The 18,363-nt window shown below is 43.4% G+C and overlaps 3 protein-coding genes and 1 long non-coding RNA gene across 7 annotated transcripts in view; 2 read left to right on the top strand and 2 right to left on the bottom strand.

The window, feature by feature from the left end:
* Positions 1 to 2,699, bottom strand: part of LOC115147641 (CMRF35-like molecule 5) — a 54,088-nt gene extending 51,389 nt beyond the window's left edge. For all 3 annotated transcript variants that reach the window (XM_029689925.1, XM_029689927.1, XM_029689926.1), the window contains exons 1-2: positions 2,327 to 2,699; positions 1,373 to 1,690 (exon numbers count right to left, since the gene is read on the bottom strand). In XM_029689925.1, the coding sequence (XP_029545785.1) occupies positions 1,373 to 1,690; positions 2,327 to 2,366 (358 nt within the window). In that variant the 5' untranslated portion in view covers positions 2,367 to 2,699. The remainder of the gene's footprint in view (positions 1 to 1,372; positions 1,691 to 2,326) is intronic.
* LOC115147643 (uncharacterized) lies at positions 967 to 1,346 on the top strand. Of its 2 annotated transcripts, none has more exons than XR_003866435.1 (3): positions 967 to 985; positions 1,028 to 1,153; positions 1,196 to 1,346. It is a non-coding gene; the product is annotated as an uncharacterized LOC115147643 (long non-coding RNA). The 2 variants fall into 2 exon arrangements; XR_003866434.1 differs by having other exon boundaries at positions 1,028 to 1,172; positions 1,215 to 1,346.
* A 4,184-nt stretch (positions 2,700 to 6,883) lies between the features above and the next one.
* Positions 6,884 to 14,344, bottom strand: LOC115147905 (CMRF35-like molecule 1). The gene is made up of 11 exons (XM_029690162.1): positions 14,284 to 14,344; positions 14,179 to 14,199; positions 14,053 to 14,073; positions 13,948 to 13,968; positions 13,885 to 13,905; positions 13,780 to 13,800; positions 13,224 to 13,550; positions 13,097 to 13,138; positions 10,237 to 10,293; positions 9,522 to 9,611; positions 6,884 to 7,293 (listed from the first exon to the last, which is right to left on the bottom strand). The coding sequence occupies exons 1-11, from the start codon at positions 14,342 to 14,344 to the stop codon at positions 7,073 to 7,075; spliced, it is 903 nt and encodes a 300-aa protein (XP_029546022.1). The 3' UTR covers positions 6,884 to 7,072.
* A 1,616-nt stretch (positions 14,345 to 15,960) lies between these two features.
* LOC115147640 (pancreatic secretory granule membrane major glycoprotein GP2-like) overlaps positions 15,961 to 18,363 on the top strand; it is a 23,599-nt gene continuing 21,196 nt past the window's right edge. The window contains exon 1 of the mRNA XM_029689924.1: positions 15,961 to 16,020. The gene's annotated coding sequence lies outside the window, so the exon portion shown is untranslated. The remainder of the gene's footprint in view (positions 16,021 to 18,363) is intronic.

Below are 18,363 nucleotides of genomic sequence, written 5' to 3'. Positions count from 1 at the left end.
GTTTGTTGGTAGACTGGTGGATAGGTCAGTCAATAAGATAAGGTAGGTTGTTTGGTCGGACGGTCCGTCCGTCCGTCCGACCAAACAACCTACCTAAACAACCTAAACTGAACAAATATTTCTGGGTGGCCTTGGTAAAATTGCCTGAGGAGCCGTTTCCTCTCTTTGGCAGAGTGCTTTGGGTCTTCATTAAGATTCCTTAATAACGCCAACAGCTCTTCATGTGTTGTTCTTTGAGTACGGACGGACGGACGGACGGACGGACAGTGAAATAAAGGCGTGATAAAGGAAGAGACGTAACTATCTTACTAGCTGTGGGATGACAACTATAAAGGAAGACTTCATTATCTTCCTAGCTATGGGATGACAACTATAAAGGAAGAGACTTCACTATCTTCCTAGCTGTGGGATGACAACTATAAGTAAGAGTAAGATAGTAAGATCGAGTAAGATAGTGATCAGTGTAACCATAGCAACAGAGGCCATGGTGTCAGCAGCTGCTTTCCACAAAACCTCAAGTGTTGCATCACTTCCTGCATCCACATGACAACATAGTCCCTGCTACCACATAACAGAGCACCATTATATTTTAGGCACCACTGAAATCAGAATACATGAAACTTAACAGCAATGTGTCCTGCAAGAGAGTAATCCTAGAGAATCTAGAGAGCGAGCGAGAGAGAGAAACAGACAGACAGAGAGAGGTGGGGTGTCCGAGAGAGAGAGAGAGAGAGAGTGAAAAAAGAGAGCGAGAGAGAAAAGTAGTGACATTTGTCCAATGCTTGAACATGTACAACTGTTTTTTATCCAGCATTACAGCATTTCATATCACAACATATTAGTAGTAATGTCTGAGATGAGAGATTCATCATATCACAACATATTAGTTGTAATGTCTGAGATGAGAGATTCATCATACCTGCTCTTGATAGACAACCACTGACGTCTCCAGAAACGTTGTGGAGAGGTTAGAGGATGTTGTTAGGTTTGGGAGGGTTGTGGAGGTGTATGGGGATGTTGTAGAGAGGTTTGGGAGGGTTGTGGAGGTGTATGGGGATGTTGTAGAGAGGTTTGGGAGGGTTGTGGAGGTGTATGGGGATGTTGTAGAGAGGTTTGGGAGGGTTGTGGAGGTGTATGGGGATGTTGTAGAGAGGTTTGGGAGGGTTGTGGAGGTGTATGGGGATGTTGTAGAGAGGTTTGTGAGGGTTGTGGAGACATGGGGTCTGGAGGTGAGTGGTGACGGTGTAGGAATGGGAGGAGCTGTGAGTCAATAGAAAGTACAGATAAACACCAATATTGAAACAACTTCATGTCAGGAAATAAGTCAGGAAGTGAATTACTAGATACAAATGTATATGGAGTATTCACTTACCATCTGTAACTATGAGACGCACCTCTTGGAATGTGTCCTTTATAGTTCTGTCCACTCCACACCAGTAGGTCCCAGAGTCTGACTTCCTCAAGTCCTTGATGGTCGCATAGAATACATTTCCCTTGTCTTCTATACTGTATCTATCTTGAGTTACATTCTTACTCCCATTAGTTTCAACCAGAATGTCTTCACCAGAACATGTCCCCTTGCAGAAGTATTTGTTGTTGTTCCCTGCCAATGTGAATGAGCAGCCCACAGTGACTTGTCCTCCTACCACTTCCTCCACATTAGTGACAGCTGACTCCACAACACACAGAGCTGTCAAACAGAAACACACAGTACAGTCACAACTGATGACCTGTGAGATAAACTTTAACCCTGCTCAAATTTTACTTTAACCCTGCTCAAATTTTATTTTAACTCTGCATAAATGCTACTTTAACCCTGCTCAAATCTAACTTTAACCCTGCTCAAATCTAACTTTAACACAGCTCAAATCTTATTTTAACCCTGCTCAAATATAACTTTAACCCTACTCAAATCTAACTTTAACCCTGCTCAAATCTTACTTTTTGCAAAGCTGTCATCAAGGCAAAGGGTGGCTACTTTGAAGATTCTCAAATATAAAATAGATTTTGATTTATTTAATACCTTTTTTTTTACTACATGATTCCATATGTGTTATTTCACAGTTTTGTTGTCTTCACTATTATTCTACAATGTAGAAAACAGAAAAACAAAGAAAATCCTGGAATGAGTAGGTGTGTCCAAACTTTTGACTGGTACTGTATCTTATTCCTTATGTACTATATGATCCAGACAGTATTATGGAAACTGATACAGACAGACAGACAGACAGACAGACAGACAGACAGACAGACAGACAGACAGACAGACAGACAGACAGACAGACAGACAGACAGATAGACAGACAGACAGACAGACAGAACTCACCTGAGAGAAGACAGCAGGAGACAATATGGAGTATCTTCATTCTGGACAATTACTCCTCAGTTACTATACTGTTAAAGTTCTTTTACTATCACAGTTACTATACTGTTAAAGTTACTTTACTATGACAGTTACTATACTGGTAGTTACTTTACAACCACAGTTACTATACTCTTAAAATTACTTTACTATCTCAGTTACTCTACTGTTAAAGTTACTTTACAACCACAGTTACTATACTCTTAAAATTACTTTACTATCACCGTTACTATACTGTTAAAGTTACTTTACTATACTGTTAACGTTACTTTACTATCACAGTTACTACACTGTTTAAGTTATTTTACTATACTACCAGCTAGCACAGGTCCACAACAGCTTCTCTGTCAGCTACTAGTGTGACAGCAGGGTGTTTCTGAAATGCTCTTTCTTCCCTTATTGAAAGCTCCTCCCTCCTCTGACCCCCCACTCCCTCTCTCTCTCTCTCTCTCTCTCTCTCTCTCTCTCTCTCTCTCTCTCTCTCTCTCTCTCTCTCTCTCTCTCTCAAGACATATATATATATATCTTGCTTACATTGCCAAAGCAGAGATACTGCATGTCCATCTCTGTCTCTCTCATTTCAATTAATTTCAAAGGGCTTTATTGGTAGGGGAAACATATGTTTACATTGCCAAAGCAAGTGAAGTAAAATGCATGTCAGAGAGATTGAGATAGTGATGGTGATGGTGGAGTGGGTGGGCATTAGCTGACACATCCTGTTGATTTCTCTGAATTGACCTCAGTGTCTGCAGGTCTGTGTGCTGCAGAGTGAAACTGGTTCAAACCGTCCGGAGTTTAGACTTCTAAACCACAAGAGAACTCAGCTTCCTGTAGGTGACTTAGTGTTAAAACTGTCAACTTCTCTGTTCTAAAGTTACCATGTTTATTTCAGGAGGAACACAATGTTGAGATGATGACATTATAGTTAAAGTATACATCGTTATATTTTATTATGTATTTTTCTGACATTTCATTGATTTGGATCGTTAATCAATTATATTAATAAATCTATTCTCTTATCGACAACCAGTCGTCTCTCTCTCTATTGAGCCTGGGGACGAGGTTACAGTTATTCTAATGACCTATATGTTTCATCTCAGTCAATTCAGGAAGTGAAGTGAAATTCCATTCATGGATTGAAAAGTCCACATGAAAAATGATGGTCGTCAATGATACATTTAATTGCTTTTCGTTGTCTGGTTTGAAATGGAATTTAATTGAATTGAATTGGACCCCAGCTCTGGTAACAACAACACTGTGTCACAACCAGACCATCAGACAACCTCTTCTCTTCAGACTACAGACCATAGAATTACATATTAGAACTTAATTACATAACAGACTTTAATTAGTTTTACAGAGTCTATTCAGAGTCAGTAGCTGTGACATTGTTTGACATCCAATGCTTTGTCATTCAGCGCCTGATTGTTAGTGGTCGGGGTCACGAGCAATGCATTCTGGGTCAGCATTGGACACAGGCTGAGGGTCCACTGCATTCTGGGTAGAAGTTCTACTTTCTTCCTCCTCACCATCATCAACATGTTAGACAGTGAGGAGAATCATTAGGTGAAGAAAGATACAGACGTGCACACACATGCATTCAAGTTAAAAAGCCATTACAGTGAAAGTCCAGGTTCTGCACACAAAAATGAGATTCACGTTTCACGTTTCTAACCGAGAAATATAACATTTTCTAGAAATGTTTAATGGAAGATATAGACTATGATGCTGTGCACAATGATAAATACACTGACACAAATGTAAGAATATAAATTATTTATGTCTAAATATGTGATTACATTTCGCATTTGACTCTTATGTACCATTTCCAAAATTGGCCTTTTTTAATATATTTTGTTTACATTTTATAAAAGTCTAAATGGTATCTTATACACTACAGTTGGGGGAAACATGGGACAGTGATGCTTATTTCTAATGTAATAAACTTGTTGTTCCACCTTGTAAACCAGTACCAGAAATCCTCTTGAAGGTTTTTCACACTTACTAGAGAGCTCTCTTTTAAGTACGCCCATTCAGCATCATCCACATCCTCTTAAGCCGTATCCCCACCCATCTCTTTAAGAACTCACATGAGGCCATGAGTTAAACTGAGTGATTAAGGTAGTGTAGTAAACAAGTGGCGAAAGTAGTAGACTACAATAGGGAACATCTCCAGGTAAAAAGACACTTAATTGGCCCAGCGTCGTCCAGGTTTGGCCGGGGTAAATAAGAATTTGTTCTTAACTGACTTGCCTAGTTAAATAAAGGTGAAATAAATCAAAAAAATATATATTAAAAACAATATATAAAAAATCTAGTCCTTTGCCTATATAATAACATGTTGTTCTTCACATTGCCTCTGATAAAGACACTATAAATCAAATCATTTGAAGATAGAGATGCTATTTATATACATGTCAAGGTGACCAGGGACAATTATATGGCTTAACAGTACAAATACGATAGTCGGGAAGCAAGTACAGGAAGTGAATCATTTAATAAATAAATAGAACGTAATACAAAACAAGAAAAGCGTACAGACATGAAAACAAAACAGAGTCAATAACGCCTGAGGAAAGAACCAAGGGAAGTGACAGATAAAACGAAGGTAATCAGGGAAGTGTTGGAATCCAGGTGAGACTCATGAGGTGCAGTTGCGCGTAACGATAGTGGCAGGTGTGCGTAATCATGAGACAGCTGGCGACAACGAGCGCCAGAAAGGGGGAGCAGGAGTAAACATGATGCACGACCTACACAGATCGATCAAGATGGCGAGATACAACTAAAGGGACAAAGTGGAGGAGCATTTCAGTGGGACAGACACGACGCGTATGGGGTCACGGATTACAAAAAGAAAGCCAGTCACATCGCAGACACCAACGCCACCATACCCGGACGAGCTAAATACCTTTTTCTCAGGCAACTCTAAGCCCTTGAGGACAATGAGGGCTAAGTGGTTAAGGTCTCCACGGAGGACATGTGTATTAGAGGATACTGTTGTCAGGTTCTTATTCTCAGAGTGAAACCTCAAACACTATGAAAGCTCAAACCAAGTTTATTCTTCCCAGAGGGTCAATACAGCTGCATTAGACAATGACATTTCACACAAGCACTGATATTTAACCCTTCCTGTTAGGCTGAGTCTCCTCCTACTCATCTGAACAAGCATTGTATCTTTATTGCTAGGCAGGAAACTCAGTGATACGGGCCATAAACCTTTCTTTCTCCCTTAACGTGACCTGACCTCAACCCCCTTCATCACTGATCCATGGCTCTCTCCTCTTATCAATGCCTGGACATGTGATCGCTTTCCCTGCACTCAGTACATTCCAAGTTTAATACATTCCTCCTAGAGATAACCATTAACTTGGTGTATACCCTCTAAAGCTAAGCACTCAATATTTCAATAGGATACCTGTTAATTAACCCTATCCCAAGTTTAGGAGTTAGTACCCAGAATCCATCACTGTTAATTGACTACAGCTTGGCCTTCAATGCCATAGTGCCATCTAAGCTCACCACAAAGCTCGCAGCCCTGGGACTGAACTCCTCCCTATGCAACTGGGGGTGTGGTGCCAGGTAAAAAACCTCTCCCTCAATCTCAGCAAAACAAAGGAGCTGATTGTGGAGGCACCAGGCTGGGGACCCCCGCAAGCCCATCATCGGGCCACCGTGGAGATGGTCAGAAACTTACATTTCCTCGGCGTACACATCTCAGAGAAGCTGAAATGGTCAAATCATGCAGACACCATGGTGAAGAAGACACAACAGAGACTCTTCAAACTCAGGAGGCTGAAGAACTGTTGGACTGTCCCCAAGGACCCTCACAGTGATCTACAGGAGCACCATTGAGAGCATACTTATGGGCTGCATCACAACCTGGTACAGCAACTCCACCGCCGCTGACCGCAAGGCTCTAACGAGGGTGGTATTCAGCAGAACATACCATTGGTGCTCACTGCCTGCCCTCCAGGACACCTACAACACCAGGTGTTGCAGGAAGGCCAAGAAGATCATCAGGGACCTTGTAGCCACCCGAACTAAGGCCTGTTCTTCCTGCTTCCATCACTTAGACAGTATAGGAGCATAATATCAACAACTGGAATACTAAAGTTACCATGTTTGTTTCAGCAGAGGAGGAAGACATTGTTGAGATGGTGACAATATAGTTAAAGTATCAGTCTATTTGATTATATATGTTTTACATTTCATTAATCCACATTTATGGTATTGAGAAAGTATGGTCCAGAATGGATTTTGATAGGTTAACAAATTATTCAAATGTTACAGAGACTTTACTGACTGTAAATACTAGCATATGACTAGCATATGAGAATATTCCACTTGAACGTCCCTCCAACTGATAATTACTATTGGGAAACTTGTCTATCATCCCTGAGCTTCGACTTCTCCCACCTACTGACCACTGACGTCATGTACTGAGGAAATTACCTAGACAACAGCATTTTGAGAAGTTATATACAACAACAAAACAATATTTGTATTAAAACAATCTACTAATAATGTTTTGAACACTTTAATTTGATTACAAGCATGACAGCTGTACTGTTATTTCATGGTTGAGGCAGTTCATTTGATATTAGCCAATCAGCGTTCTAAACGAGTTCACGTCAAGTGAATGTTTACAATGTGTTGCTCCCAGTTTACTATAAGTATTTTCAGAGCTTCCCACATGTTATGAACACAGCATTAGATTGGGTCTGTTGTTGTGTGGATGAGGGTTTGGTAGGTGGAGTCCTGGGTTGTTTTGTTGAGGGTTTGGTAGGTGGAGTCTTGGGTTGTTGTGTTGAGGGTTTGGTAGGTGGAGTCATGGGTTGTTTTGTTGAGGGTTTGGTAGGTAGAGTCTTGGGTTGTTGTGTTGAGGGTACCCTCTATTACACACCCTGTGATTCCTGTATCTGGATTGGAGTCTGTGGAACACACAACATACACTGCACTCTATATACAAAAGTATGTGGACACCCTTCAAATGAATGGATTCAAATATTTCAGCCACACGCATTGCTGACAGGCTTATAAAATATAGTACACAGTCATGCAATCTCCATAGACAAACATTGGCATTCGAATGGCCTTAATGAAGGTCTCAGTGACTTTCAACGTGGTACCGTCATAGCATGCCACCTTTCCAACAAGTCAGTTTAAAACATGTCTGCCCTGCTAGAGCTGCCCCGGTCAGCTGTAAGTGTTGTTATTGTGAAATGGAAATGTTACCCCAGCAGCATACAACGACATTCTAGACAATTCTGTGCATCCAACATTGTGGCAACAGTTTTGGGGATGGCCCTTTCCTGTGCACAAAGCGAGGTCCATACAGAAATGGTTCGTCAAGATCTGTTTGGAAGAACTTGACTGGCCTGCACAGAGCTGTGACCTCAACCTGATTGAACAACGTCCGGATGAATTGGAACACCAACTGCGAGCCAGGCCTAATTGCCCAACATCAGTGCTCTTGCTGCTGAATGGAAGCAAGTCCCGGCAGCAATGTTCCAACATCTACTGGAAAGCCTTCCCAGAAGAGTGGATGCTGTTATTGCAACAAAGGGAGGAACAACTCCATATTAACCTGGGGGTGTAGGGGGCAGTATTTTCACGGCCGGATGAAAAACATACCCAATTTAAACAGGTTACTACTCTGGTCCAGAAACTAGAATATGCATATTATTAGTAGATTTCGATAGAAAACACTCTGAAGTTTCTAAAACTGTTTGAATGGTGTCTGTGAGTATAACAGAACTCATATGGCAAGCAAAAACCTGAGAAAAAGTCAACCAGGAAGTGGAGGATCTGCGAATTGCAGTTCTTCTTTCTAGGCCCTTTCGAAACTACAGTATCTGTGGGGTTACGTTGCACTTCCTAAGGCTTCCATTGGCTGTCAAAAGGCTTCAGAAAGTTGTTTCAGCATTCTCCTGTCACTGGGCAGATAATAGGAGCTCAGTTACTGAGTGGACTGCCTGGCAACAAAGGGATTGGATATGCGCGGTCCCGCGAGCACGCTGTTCCTTCTTTATCTCCTTGAATGAATACGCTATTGTCCGGTTGGAATATTATCGCAATTTTACGTTAAAAATACCATAAAGATTGATTTTAAACAGCGTTTGACATGCTTCTAAGTACGGTAATGGAACATTTTGACTTTTTGTCTCTGGTACCGCGCTCGCGCGTTATGCCTTTGGATAGTGCTCTGAACACACGAACAAGGTATTTGGACATAAATATGGATTATTTCGAACAAAAACAACATTTCTTGTGGAAGTAGCAGTCCTGGGAGTGCATTCTGACGAAGATCAGCAAAGGTAAGAGAATATTTCTAACACTAATTCTGAGTTTAGGTGGCTCCGAACTTGGCGGGTGTCTGTATAGCTCGCTGTGATGGCGAGCTATACTCAGAATATTGAAAAATGTGCTTTCTCCGTAAAGCTATTTTAAAATCTAACACAGCGGTTGCATCCAGGAGTAGTCTATCTATAATTCTTTAAATAATTGTTATATATTTTGTCAACGTTTATGATGAGTATTTTTGTAAATTGATGTGCACATTAACCGGCCGTTTTGGTGGGAATACATTTTCTGAACACGCACCAATGTAAAATGCTGTTTTTGGATATAAATATGAACTTTATCGAACAAAACATACATGTATTGTGTAACATAATGTCCTAGGAGTGTCATCTGATGAAGATCGTCAAAGGTTAGTGCTTCATTTAGCTGTGTTTTGGGTTTTATTGACACATGTCCTTGCTTGGAAAATGGCTGTGTGATTATTTTTGTCTATGTACTCTCCTAACATAATCTAATGTTTTGCTTTCGCTGTAAAGCCTTTTTGAAATCAGACAATGTGGTTACATCAAGAAGAAGTGTATCTTTAAAATGGCGTAAAATAGTTGTATGTTTGAGAAAGTTGAATTATGACATTTGTTGTTTTTGAATTTGCCGCCCTGATATTTCACTGGCTGTGTCCCGCAGGTGCCCACGTAGCCCTGAGAAGATAATGCCCATGATTTTGGAATGAGATGCTTGACGAGAAGATGTCCACATACTTTAGATCATATAGTGTATTATAAACAAAGGTTACAGTGTGTGTGTCTGTTGCCTGCATGCATGTACATATATATACACTTATATGAGGGTTACTCACTTGATAATTTCCTGTCTCTCCTCCATTGGTAGATCGCCACCAACACAGTCAGACTCAAACACAGCATGATGACCACTGAGGTACCTAGAACTACAAATACAAGATAATAACTCTTCGAACATTATCCCTCCTTCAGCTACTGTACCGGTTTCCTAACCACCTAGTCCTCCTACTGTACCAGTTTCCTAACCACCTAGTCCCCCTACAACTACTGTACCAGTTTCATAACCACCTAGTCCTCCGACTGTACCAGTTTCCTAACCACCTAGTCCTTCTACAACTACTGTACCAGTTTCCTAACCACCTAGTCCTCCTACAACTACTGTACCAGTTTCATAACCACCTAGTCCTCCTACAACTACTGTACCAGTTTCCTAACCACCTAGTCATCCTACAAATACTGTACCCATTTCCTAACCACCTAGTCCCCCTACTGTACCAGTTTCCTAACCACCTAGTCCCCCTACTGTACCAGTTTCCTAACCACCTAGTCCTCCTATAACTACTGTACCAGTTTCATAACCACCTAGTCCCCCTACTGTACCAGTTTCCTAACCACCTAGTCCTCCTACTGTACCAGTTTCCTAACCACCTAGTCCCCCTGCTGTACCAGTTTCATAACCACCTAGTCCCCCTACTGTACCAGTTTCATAACCACCTAGTCCCCCTACTGGACCAGTTTCCTAACCACCTAGTCCTCATACAACTACTGTACCAGTTTGTAGTCCTTCTACAGCTTCCGGAGCTAGTGTGATAACAGTTGTATTGGGATCTTGCCAGAGAGAGAGAGAGAAGATAGAGAGAGATTAATTTTGATCCCCACCCTCTTCAACATATTAATCAACGAATTGGCAACGACACTACAATCTGAAGTCAAATGTCTACTGTTTGCTGATGATCTAGTGCTTCTGTCCCCAACCAAGGAGGGTCTACAGCAGCACCTAGATCTTCTGCACAGATTCCGTCAGACCTGGTCCTCTGCACTGAATCTCAGTAAGACAAAAACAATAGTGTTAGAATTTTTTTTTTGAGACTTAGCGTTTGTAGTTTTTTCCAGTGTACTGTGTGATCCTGCGGCTACTGTTTATCAGTACAGTATTTATGTTGATCCTTAATGACTGATTTCTCGTCTGGTCTCTTCTCTGCACCTGGGTCCAACCTCATCACATCACACCAAGCTTCTGCCTTAACATGGACCCATCAGAGATCATCCAGATTCAAAGATGCAAGAGATTCCTCACTCAGTGCTTTCTGGTGTTTAAGCTACAGTCCTCCTCGTTCCACACCAATCAGGCCATGATTGCCTACATCATCACTCTACTCTCGGGCAAGGCCCTGGCCTGGGCAACGGTGGAGTGGGAAGAACAGCCTTTCGGTTACTAGTCCAACGCTCTAACCACTAGGCTACCTGCTTGAGGATGTGATATTCTTTGTTGCGGCTTGTTCCACCTTTGCCCAAAGCAAGTCCTCATGACAACGATGTCGCCGCACCTGGATCAGAGCGCGATCCTCCTTGCTCCGCTCATATGCCCGACACCAACATCAGGCAAATTGGCACCGAAGACCTCTTCGGCTCCTCCGACCGGGTCAACGGGTGTGGCTGTCCACCCGTCATCTTACCTTAAAGGTGGACTCGCGGAAGCTCGCTCCTCACTACATAGGACCATTCAAGATTCTGAGTCGCATCAACGTGGTCACCTATCATCTTCAGCTTCCCAGGTCTATGAGGGTCTGTCCGTCCTTTCATGTTTCCCATCTCAAACTGGTAAGGATCAGTCCATTCTCTCCACCCACACATGCTCCTCCACACCCTCGACTTGTGTATGGCCGACTGGTCTACACGGTCTGGCGTCTGTTGGAGGCTTGTCGGGTCCAAGGGACCCTGCAGTACCTGGTGGACTGGAAGGCTACGGTCCCGAGGAGCGGGCTTGGATGCCTGCCCAGGACATCCTGGATCCGGGTCTTGTTAGAGACTTCAAACAACTACATTGTGGTCATCATGGCTCCGCGGCTGGGGGGTGGGGGACTGTCATGGTTCCTCCTGGCATCAGAGGGCGACAGAGACCGCCCTAGAGACTTTTATTGGACTCAGGTGTGTATTATTAATTCATGATTGTGTCCCTGTTAAAATAGATGTTTTCTGGGGTCCTTTGCAGAAGCTTGAATTGTTTACAGTGTGCATTTGTTTCCTGAGTGAGTTTGAGACTTATTGTTTCTTCCAGTGTACTGTGTGATCCTGTGGCTACTGTTAATCAGTAAAGTATTTATGTTGATCCTTAATGACTGATTCCTCGTCTGGTCTCTTCTCTGCACATGGGTCCAAACTCACCACGTCACACAGCACCACAGGTGACTTCCATAAAGCCGTGAAAGATCTGAGACAAGGCAAAAATGGCCTTCTACTCCATCAAAAGGAACAACAAATTCTGCCTAAATATACCTAAATCAGTTATAGAACCCTTTGCCCTTGATGGTTGTGAGGTCTGGTGTCTGCTCCCTAACCAAAAATTCACAAAAATGGGACAAACAACACATTGGGAATCTGCAAGCAGAATTCTACAAAAACATCCTCTGTGTACAATGTAAAACACCAAATAATGCATGCAAAGCAGAATTAGGACTACACGCTATACTGAGGTATGATGCAACTTTTAAATGAGGAACCATTGTAGCAGTGTTATTGAGAGAGGACGCCATAAGCAGACCTGGTTCTCAAGAGAAGACAGGCTATGTGCACACTGCCCACAAAATGAGGTGGAAACGGAGCTGTACTTCCTAACCTCTTGCCAAATGTACAAAACAAAAAGATCATTACTTGACACATTGGAAAGAATTAACAAAAAAACTGAGCAAACTAGAATGCTATTTGTCCCTAAACAGAGAGTATACAGTGGCAGAATACCTGACCACTGTGACTGACCCAAATTTAAGCTGCACTTCCTAACCTCCTGCCAAGTGTATGACCATATTAGAGACACATATTTCCCTCAGATTACACAGACCCACAAAGACTTCGAAAACAAATCCAATTTTGATAAACTCCCATATCTATTAGGTGAAATATCACAAGGTGTCATCACTGCAGCAATATTTGTGACCTGTTGCCACAAGAAAAGGTCAACCAGTGAAGAACAAACACCATTGTAAATACAACCCATATTTATGTGTATTTATTTTCCCTTTTGTACTTCAATACATTATCACAACACTGTACACAACATTTGAAATGTCTATTCTTTTGAAACTTTTGTGAGTGTAATGTTTCCTGTTAATTTGTGATTGCTTATTTCACTTTTGTTTATCTATTTTACTTGCTTGGCAAGGTAAACATGTTGTACCCATGCCAATAAAGCCATTTGAATTGAATTGAATTGAGAGAAAACAGAGAGAGAGAGAGAGAGAGAGAGAGAGAGAGAGAGAGAAGAGAGAGAGAGAGAGAGAGAGAGACTTGCTTTGGCAATGTAAACATACAGTATGTTTCCCATGCCAATAAAGCCCTATAAATTGAATTAAAAGAGGAGAGAGAGAGAAAGAGAGAGATAAGATCAGAGGTAGGTGGAGGGTGGAGTATTTACCTGTAGAGTGGTAGTTTCCCTCAGTCTCTCTAGATGGGAATTCTGGTGGTACGAAGAGGACATTGTCACAAGCTATGAGTGAGAGATTTGAGAACACAAACAAGTATGTGATTGGGTGTTAACTTACCATCTGTAACTGTGAGATGCACCTCTTGGTATGAATCTTTAAAGAATCTGTCAACTCCACACCAGTAGGTCCCAGAGTCTGACGTCTTCAGGTTGCTGATGGTAACAGTAAAGTCTCCATCTCCTCTGTCATCTATACTGTATCTCCCTGTCTTAATATAATTATTGCTGTCCTCAGTTTGAATGAGAATGTCACTATTACGTGAACATTTTCCATTGCAGAAGTATTTGCAATTAGTCCCTGGTAATAGGAATGAGCAGACGAATGTGACCTGTCCCCCAACAACTCCAGTCGTCTTAGTGATGTCTGACTCCACAACACAGAGAGCTGTAAAACAGAAACATACGGTCACTAAAGAGGAACTGGACCTCTTTGTCCTCAACACCATCATACTGTACCCATCAACAGAGAGGTAAGAGGACAACTTACAGGCCATTATTACAAGGTAACATAATATAGTCATTATATCATCTGAACAGATCTATTGTGTGATGTTGACAGACATAACTATATGAACTGATACAGACACACAGACCTGAGAGGAGGCAGAACTCACCTGAGAGGAGACAGAACTCACCTGAGAGGAGACAGAACTCACCTGAGAGGAGGCAGAACTCACCTGAGAGGAGACAGAACTCACCTGAGAGGAGACAGAACTCACCTGAGAGGAGGCAGAACTCACCTGAGAGGAGACAGAACTCACCTGAGAGGAGACAGAACTCACCTGAGAGGAGGCAGAACTCACCTGAGAGGAGACAGAACTCACCTGAGAGGAGACAGAACTCACCTGAGAGGAGACAGAACTCACCTGAGAGGAGACAGAACTCACCTGAGAGGAGAGAGAACTCACCTGAGAGGAGACAGAACTCACCTGAGAGGAGAGAGAACTCACCTGAGAGGAGACAGAACTCACCTGAGAGGAGAGAGAACTCACCTGAGAGGAGACAGAACTCACCTGAGAGGAGGCAGAACTCACCTGAGAGGAGAGAGAACTCACCTGAGAGGAGGCAGAACTCACCTGAGAGGAGGCAGAACTCACCTGAGAGGAGGCAGAACTCACCTGAGAGGAGACAGAACTCACCAGAGAGGAGGCCGCAGGAGACAACAAGGAATATCTTCATTCTGGACAGTTACTCCTCAGTTACTATACTGTTAAAGTTACTTTACTAACACAGTAACTATAATGTTAAAGTTACTTTACTATCACAGTAACTATACTGTTAAATTTACTTTACTGTCACAGTAACCTTACTGTTAAAGTGACTTTACTGTCACAGTAACTATACTGTTAAAGTTACTTTACTATCACAGTAACTATACTGTTAAATGTACTTTACTGTCACAGTAACCTTACTGTTAAAGTGACTTTACTGTCACAGTAACTATACTGTTAAAGTTACAGGTCCATAACAGCTTGTCTGTCAGCTACTAGATTGACAGCAGAGTGTAACTGAAGTGTTCTTTCTTCCTTTATTGAAGCTCTTCCTTCCTCTGACACTCCTCTCCCTCTCTCTGTCTCTCTCTCTCTCTCTCTCTCTTTCTTTCCCTCTCTGTCTCTCTCTCAGTCTCTCTCTCTCTCTGTCTCTCTCTGTCTCTGTGTCTCTCTGTCTCTGTCAAACTCTCCCTCTCTCTCTTTCTTTCCCTCTCTGTCTCTCTCTCTCTCTCCCTCTCTCTCTCTCTCTCTCTCTCTCTCTCTCTCTCTCCCTCTCTCTCTCTTTCTTTCCCTCTCTGTCTCTCTCTCTCTCTCTCTTTCTTTCCCTCTCTGTCTCTCTCTCAGTCTCTCTCTCTCTGTCTCTCTCTGTGTCTCTCTCTGTCTCTGTCAAACTCTCCCTTTCTGTCTCTCTCTCAGTCTCTCTGTCTCTGTGTCTCTCTCTCTGTCTCTCTGTCTCTGTCAAACTCTCTCTCTCTCTCTCTGTCTCTCTCTCTCTGTCTCTGTCTCTCTGTCTCTCAATTAAATTAAATTCAAGGGCTTTATTGGCATGGGAAACACATGTTAACATTGCCAAATCAAGTGAAGCAGATAACAAACAGAAGTGAAATAAACAATCAAAATGAACAGTAAACATTACACTCACAGAAGTTCCAGAATAATAAATACATTTCAAATGTCATATTATGTCTATATACAGTGTTGTAATGACTTGAAAATAGTTAAAGTACAAAACGGAAAATAAATCAAAATAAATATAGGTTGTATTTACAATGGTGTTTGTTCTTCACATTTTTCTTGTGGCAACAGGTCACAAATCTTGCTGCTGTGATGGCCCACTGTGGTGTTTCACCCAGTAGATATAGAAGTTTATCAAAATTCGATTTTTGTATAAAAATCTTTGTGGGTCTGTGTAATCTGAGGGAAATATGTGTCTCTAATATGGTCATACATTTGGCAGAAGGTTAGGAAGTGCAGCTCAGTTTCAACGTAATTTTGTGGGCAGTGGGCACATAGCCTGTCTTCTTTTGAGAGCCAGGTCTGCCTACGGTGGCCTTTCTCTTTCTGCATGCTGGGAGTGTTTGGTGCATGCTGGGAATTGTATGAGCAAGGGAGTGCGTGTGTTGTGTAGAGTTAGATATTCAGAACTTTCTTTCGGTTTTCTCTTTCTTGGTGGCATTCTTTGTTTTCTTCTGTGCATGATTAAGGTTATTTAAAATTTTGTTGTGGTAGAATTAAGTATTTTGTTTTTCGTATCGAAATTACCCTGATTTTGGCGGGGATGGCAGCCCGAATGGGCACGGCTTTAGGTGTGTTACTGAAGCTACTGTCACGGTGGAGGAGTTTCTGGTCGCCGTGGGAGAGAAGGTCGGATATGAGAATGTTGCTTATGCGTCACGGATGAATAAAGCGGTGGTGGTTTTTCTTAAAGAAGAGAGTCTTGTTGATCGTATGGTTGAGCAAGGCGGACTTCTTAAAGGAATGTTTATTCAAGGTACGCCGCTTTTTTTTCTCCGTCAACAAGGGTAACGATTTCAAATGTACCGCCGTTTATTCCAAATGAGCTATTGGAGCGCGAGTTATTGCGCTTTGGGAAGTTTGCAAGTTCAATTAAGGTTGTCCCGTTGGGTTGCAAACACCCGGCGTTGAAACAGGTTATGTCGTTTCGGCGACAGGTGTTTGTTTTTGGACTCACCGGAGCAGACTTTGGAGTTAGCGTTTAAAGTAAAGTATGACAGCAGACTGTGTATGGCTTATGCTAGTACGGGTAGTCAACGGTGTTTTGAGTGTGGGGATGTTGGCCATAAGCGACATGCTTGCCCGAAAAGGGAGAAGGCAGAGGGAGGGCGCAGGTGGTCCTCGTAACGCCTGGGTCCACTGATGTAGAGAGAGGTGGGCTGACAGCGGTAGAGCAGCCACAAGCACCTGCTGCTGAGGAACAAGTTATCTGTGTTGAGGGCACGGAGTTGCAACTTGTGTTAGAGGGAAATGTTATGCAGCACAAAAATATTGTTGTAGAAGGTAAGGACGGACCTGAAGAGCCAGTTCCTCAGACTGGTGAGGAGTTGCCCACTATGAGTAATAGGGTACAGGAGGGGTTCATGTGGAGCTAGGCTCCCAGGTAGTGGAGGAGATGTCCACTACCAGTAATAGGGTTCAGGTGGGGCCAGTCTCCCAGGTAGTGGAGGAGATGTCCACTACCAGTAATAGGGTTCAGATGGAGCCAGTCTCCCAGGTAGTGGAGGAGATGTCCACTACCAGTAATAGGGTTCAGGTGGGGCTAGTCTCCCAGGTAGTGGAGGAGATGTCCACTACCAGTAATAGGGTTCAGGTGGAGCCAGTCTCCCAGGTAGTGGAGGAGATGTCCACTACCAGTAATAGGGTTCAGGTGGAGCCAGTCTCCCAGGTAGTGGAGGAGATGTCCACTACCAGTAATAGGGTTCAGATGGAGCCAGTCTCCCAGGTAGTGGAGGAGATGTCCACTACCAGTAATAGGGTTCAGGTGGGGCTAGTCTCCCAGGTAGTGGAGGAGATGTCCACTACCAGTAATAGGGTTCAGGTGGAGCCAGTCTCCCAGGTAGTGGAGGAGATGTCCACTACCAGTAATAGGGTTCAGGTGGGGCCAGTCTCCCAGGAAGTGGAGGAGATGCCCACTACCAGTAATAGGGTTCAGGTGGAGCCAGTCTCCCAGGTAGTGGAGGAGATGTCCACTACCAGTAATAGGGTTCAGGTGGAGCCAGTCTCCCAGGTAGTGGAGGAGATGTCCACTACCAGTAATAGGGTTCAGGTGGGGCCAGTCTCCCAGGTAGTGGAGGAGATGTCCACTACCAGTAATAGGGTTCAGGTGGAGCCAGTCTCCCAGGTAGTGGAGGAGATGTCCACTACCAGTAATAGGGTTCAGGTGGAGCCAGTCTCCCAGGTAGTGGAGGAGATGTCCACTACCAGTAATAGGGTTCAGGTGGGGCCAGTCTCCCAGGTAGTGGAGGAGATGTCCACTACCAGTAATAGGGTTCAGGTGGGGCCAGTCTCCCAGGTAGTGGAGGAGATGTCCACTACCAGTAATAGGGTTCAGGTGGCGCTAGTCTCCCAGGTAGTGGAGGAGATGTCCACTACCAGTAATAGGGTTCAGGTGGAGCCAGTCTCCCAGGTAGTGGAGGAGATGTCCACTACCAGTAATAGGGTTCAGGTGGAGCCAGTCTCCCAGGTAGTGGAGGAGATGTCCACTACCAGTAATAGGGTTCAGGTGGGGCCAGTCTCCCAGGTAGTGGAGGAGATGTCCACTACCAGTAATAGGGTTCAGGTGGGGCTAGTCTCCCAGGTAGTGGAGGAGATGTCCACTACCAGTAATAGGGTTCAGGTGGGGCTAGTCTCCCAGGTAGTGGAGGAGATGCCCACTACCAGTAATAGGGTTCAGGTGGAGCCAGTCTCCCAGGTAGTGGAGGAGATGTCCACTACCAGTAATAGGGTTCAGGTGGGGCCAGTCTCCCAGGTAGTGGAGGAGATGTCCACTACCAGTAATAGGGTTCAGGTGGAGCCAGTCTCCCAGGTAGTGGAGGAGATGTCCACTACCAGTAATAGGGTTCAGGTGGGGCCAGTCTCCCAGGTAGTGGAGGAGATGCCCACTACCAGTAATAGGGTTCAGGTGGAGCCAGTCTCCCAGGTAGTGGAGATGTCCACTACCAGTAATAGGGTTCAGGTGGAGCCAGTCTC

The sequence above is a fragment of the Salmo trutta genome, chromosome 14 (genome assembly GCF_901001165.1).
Source record: "Salmo trutta chromosome 14, fSalTru1.1, whole genome shotgun sequence".
In the NCBI taxonomy this organism is placed as follows: Eukaryota; Metazoa; Chordata; class Actinopteri; order Salmoniformes; family Salmonidae; genus Salmo; species Salmo trutta.
The sequence above is the reverse complement of the archived record's forward strand: the minus strand, read 5'-3'. Positions and strand labels throughout refer to the sequence as shown.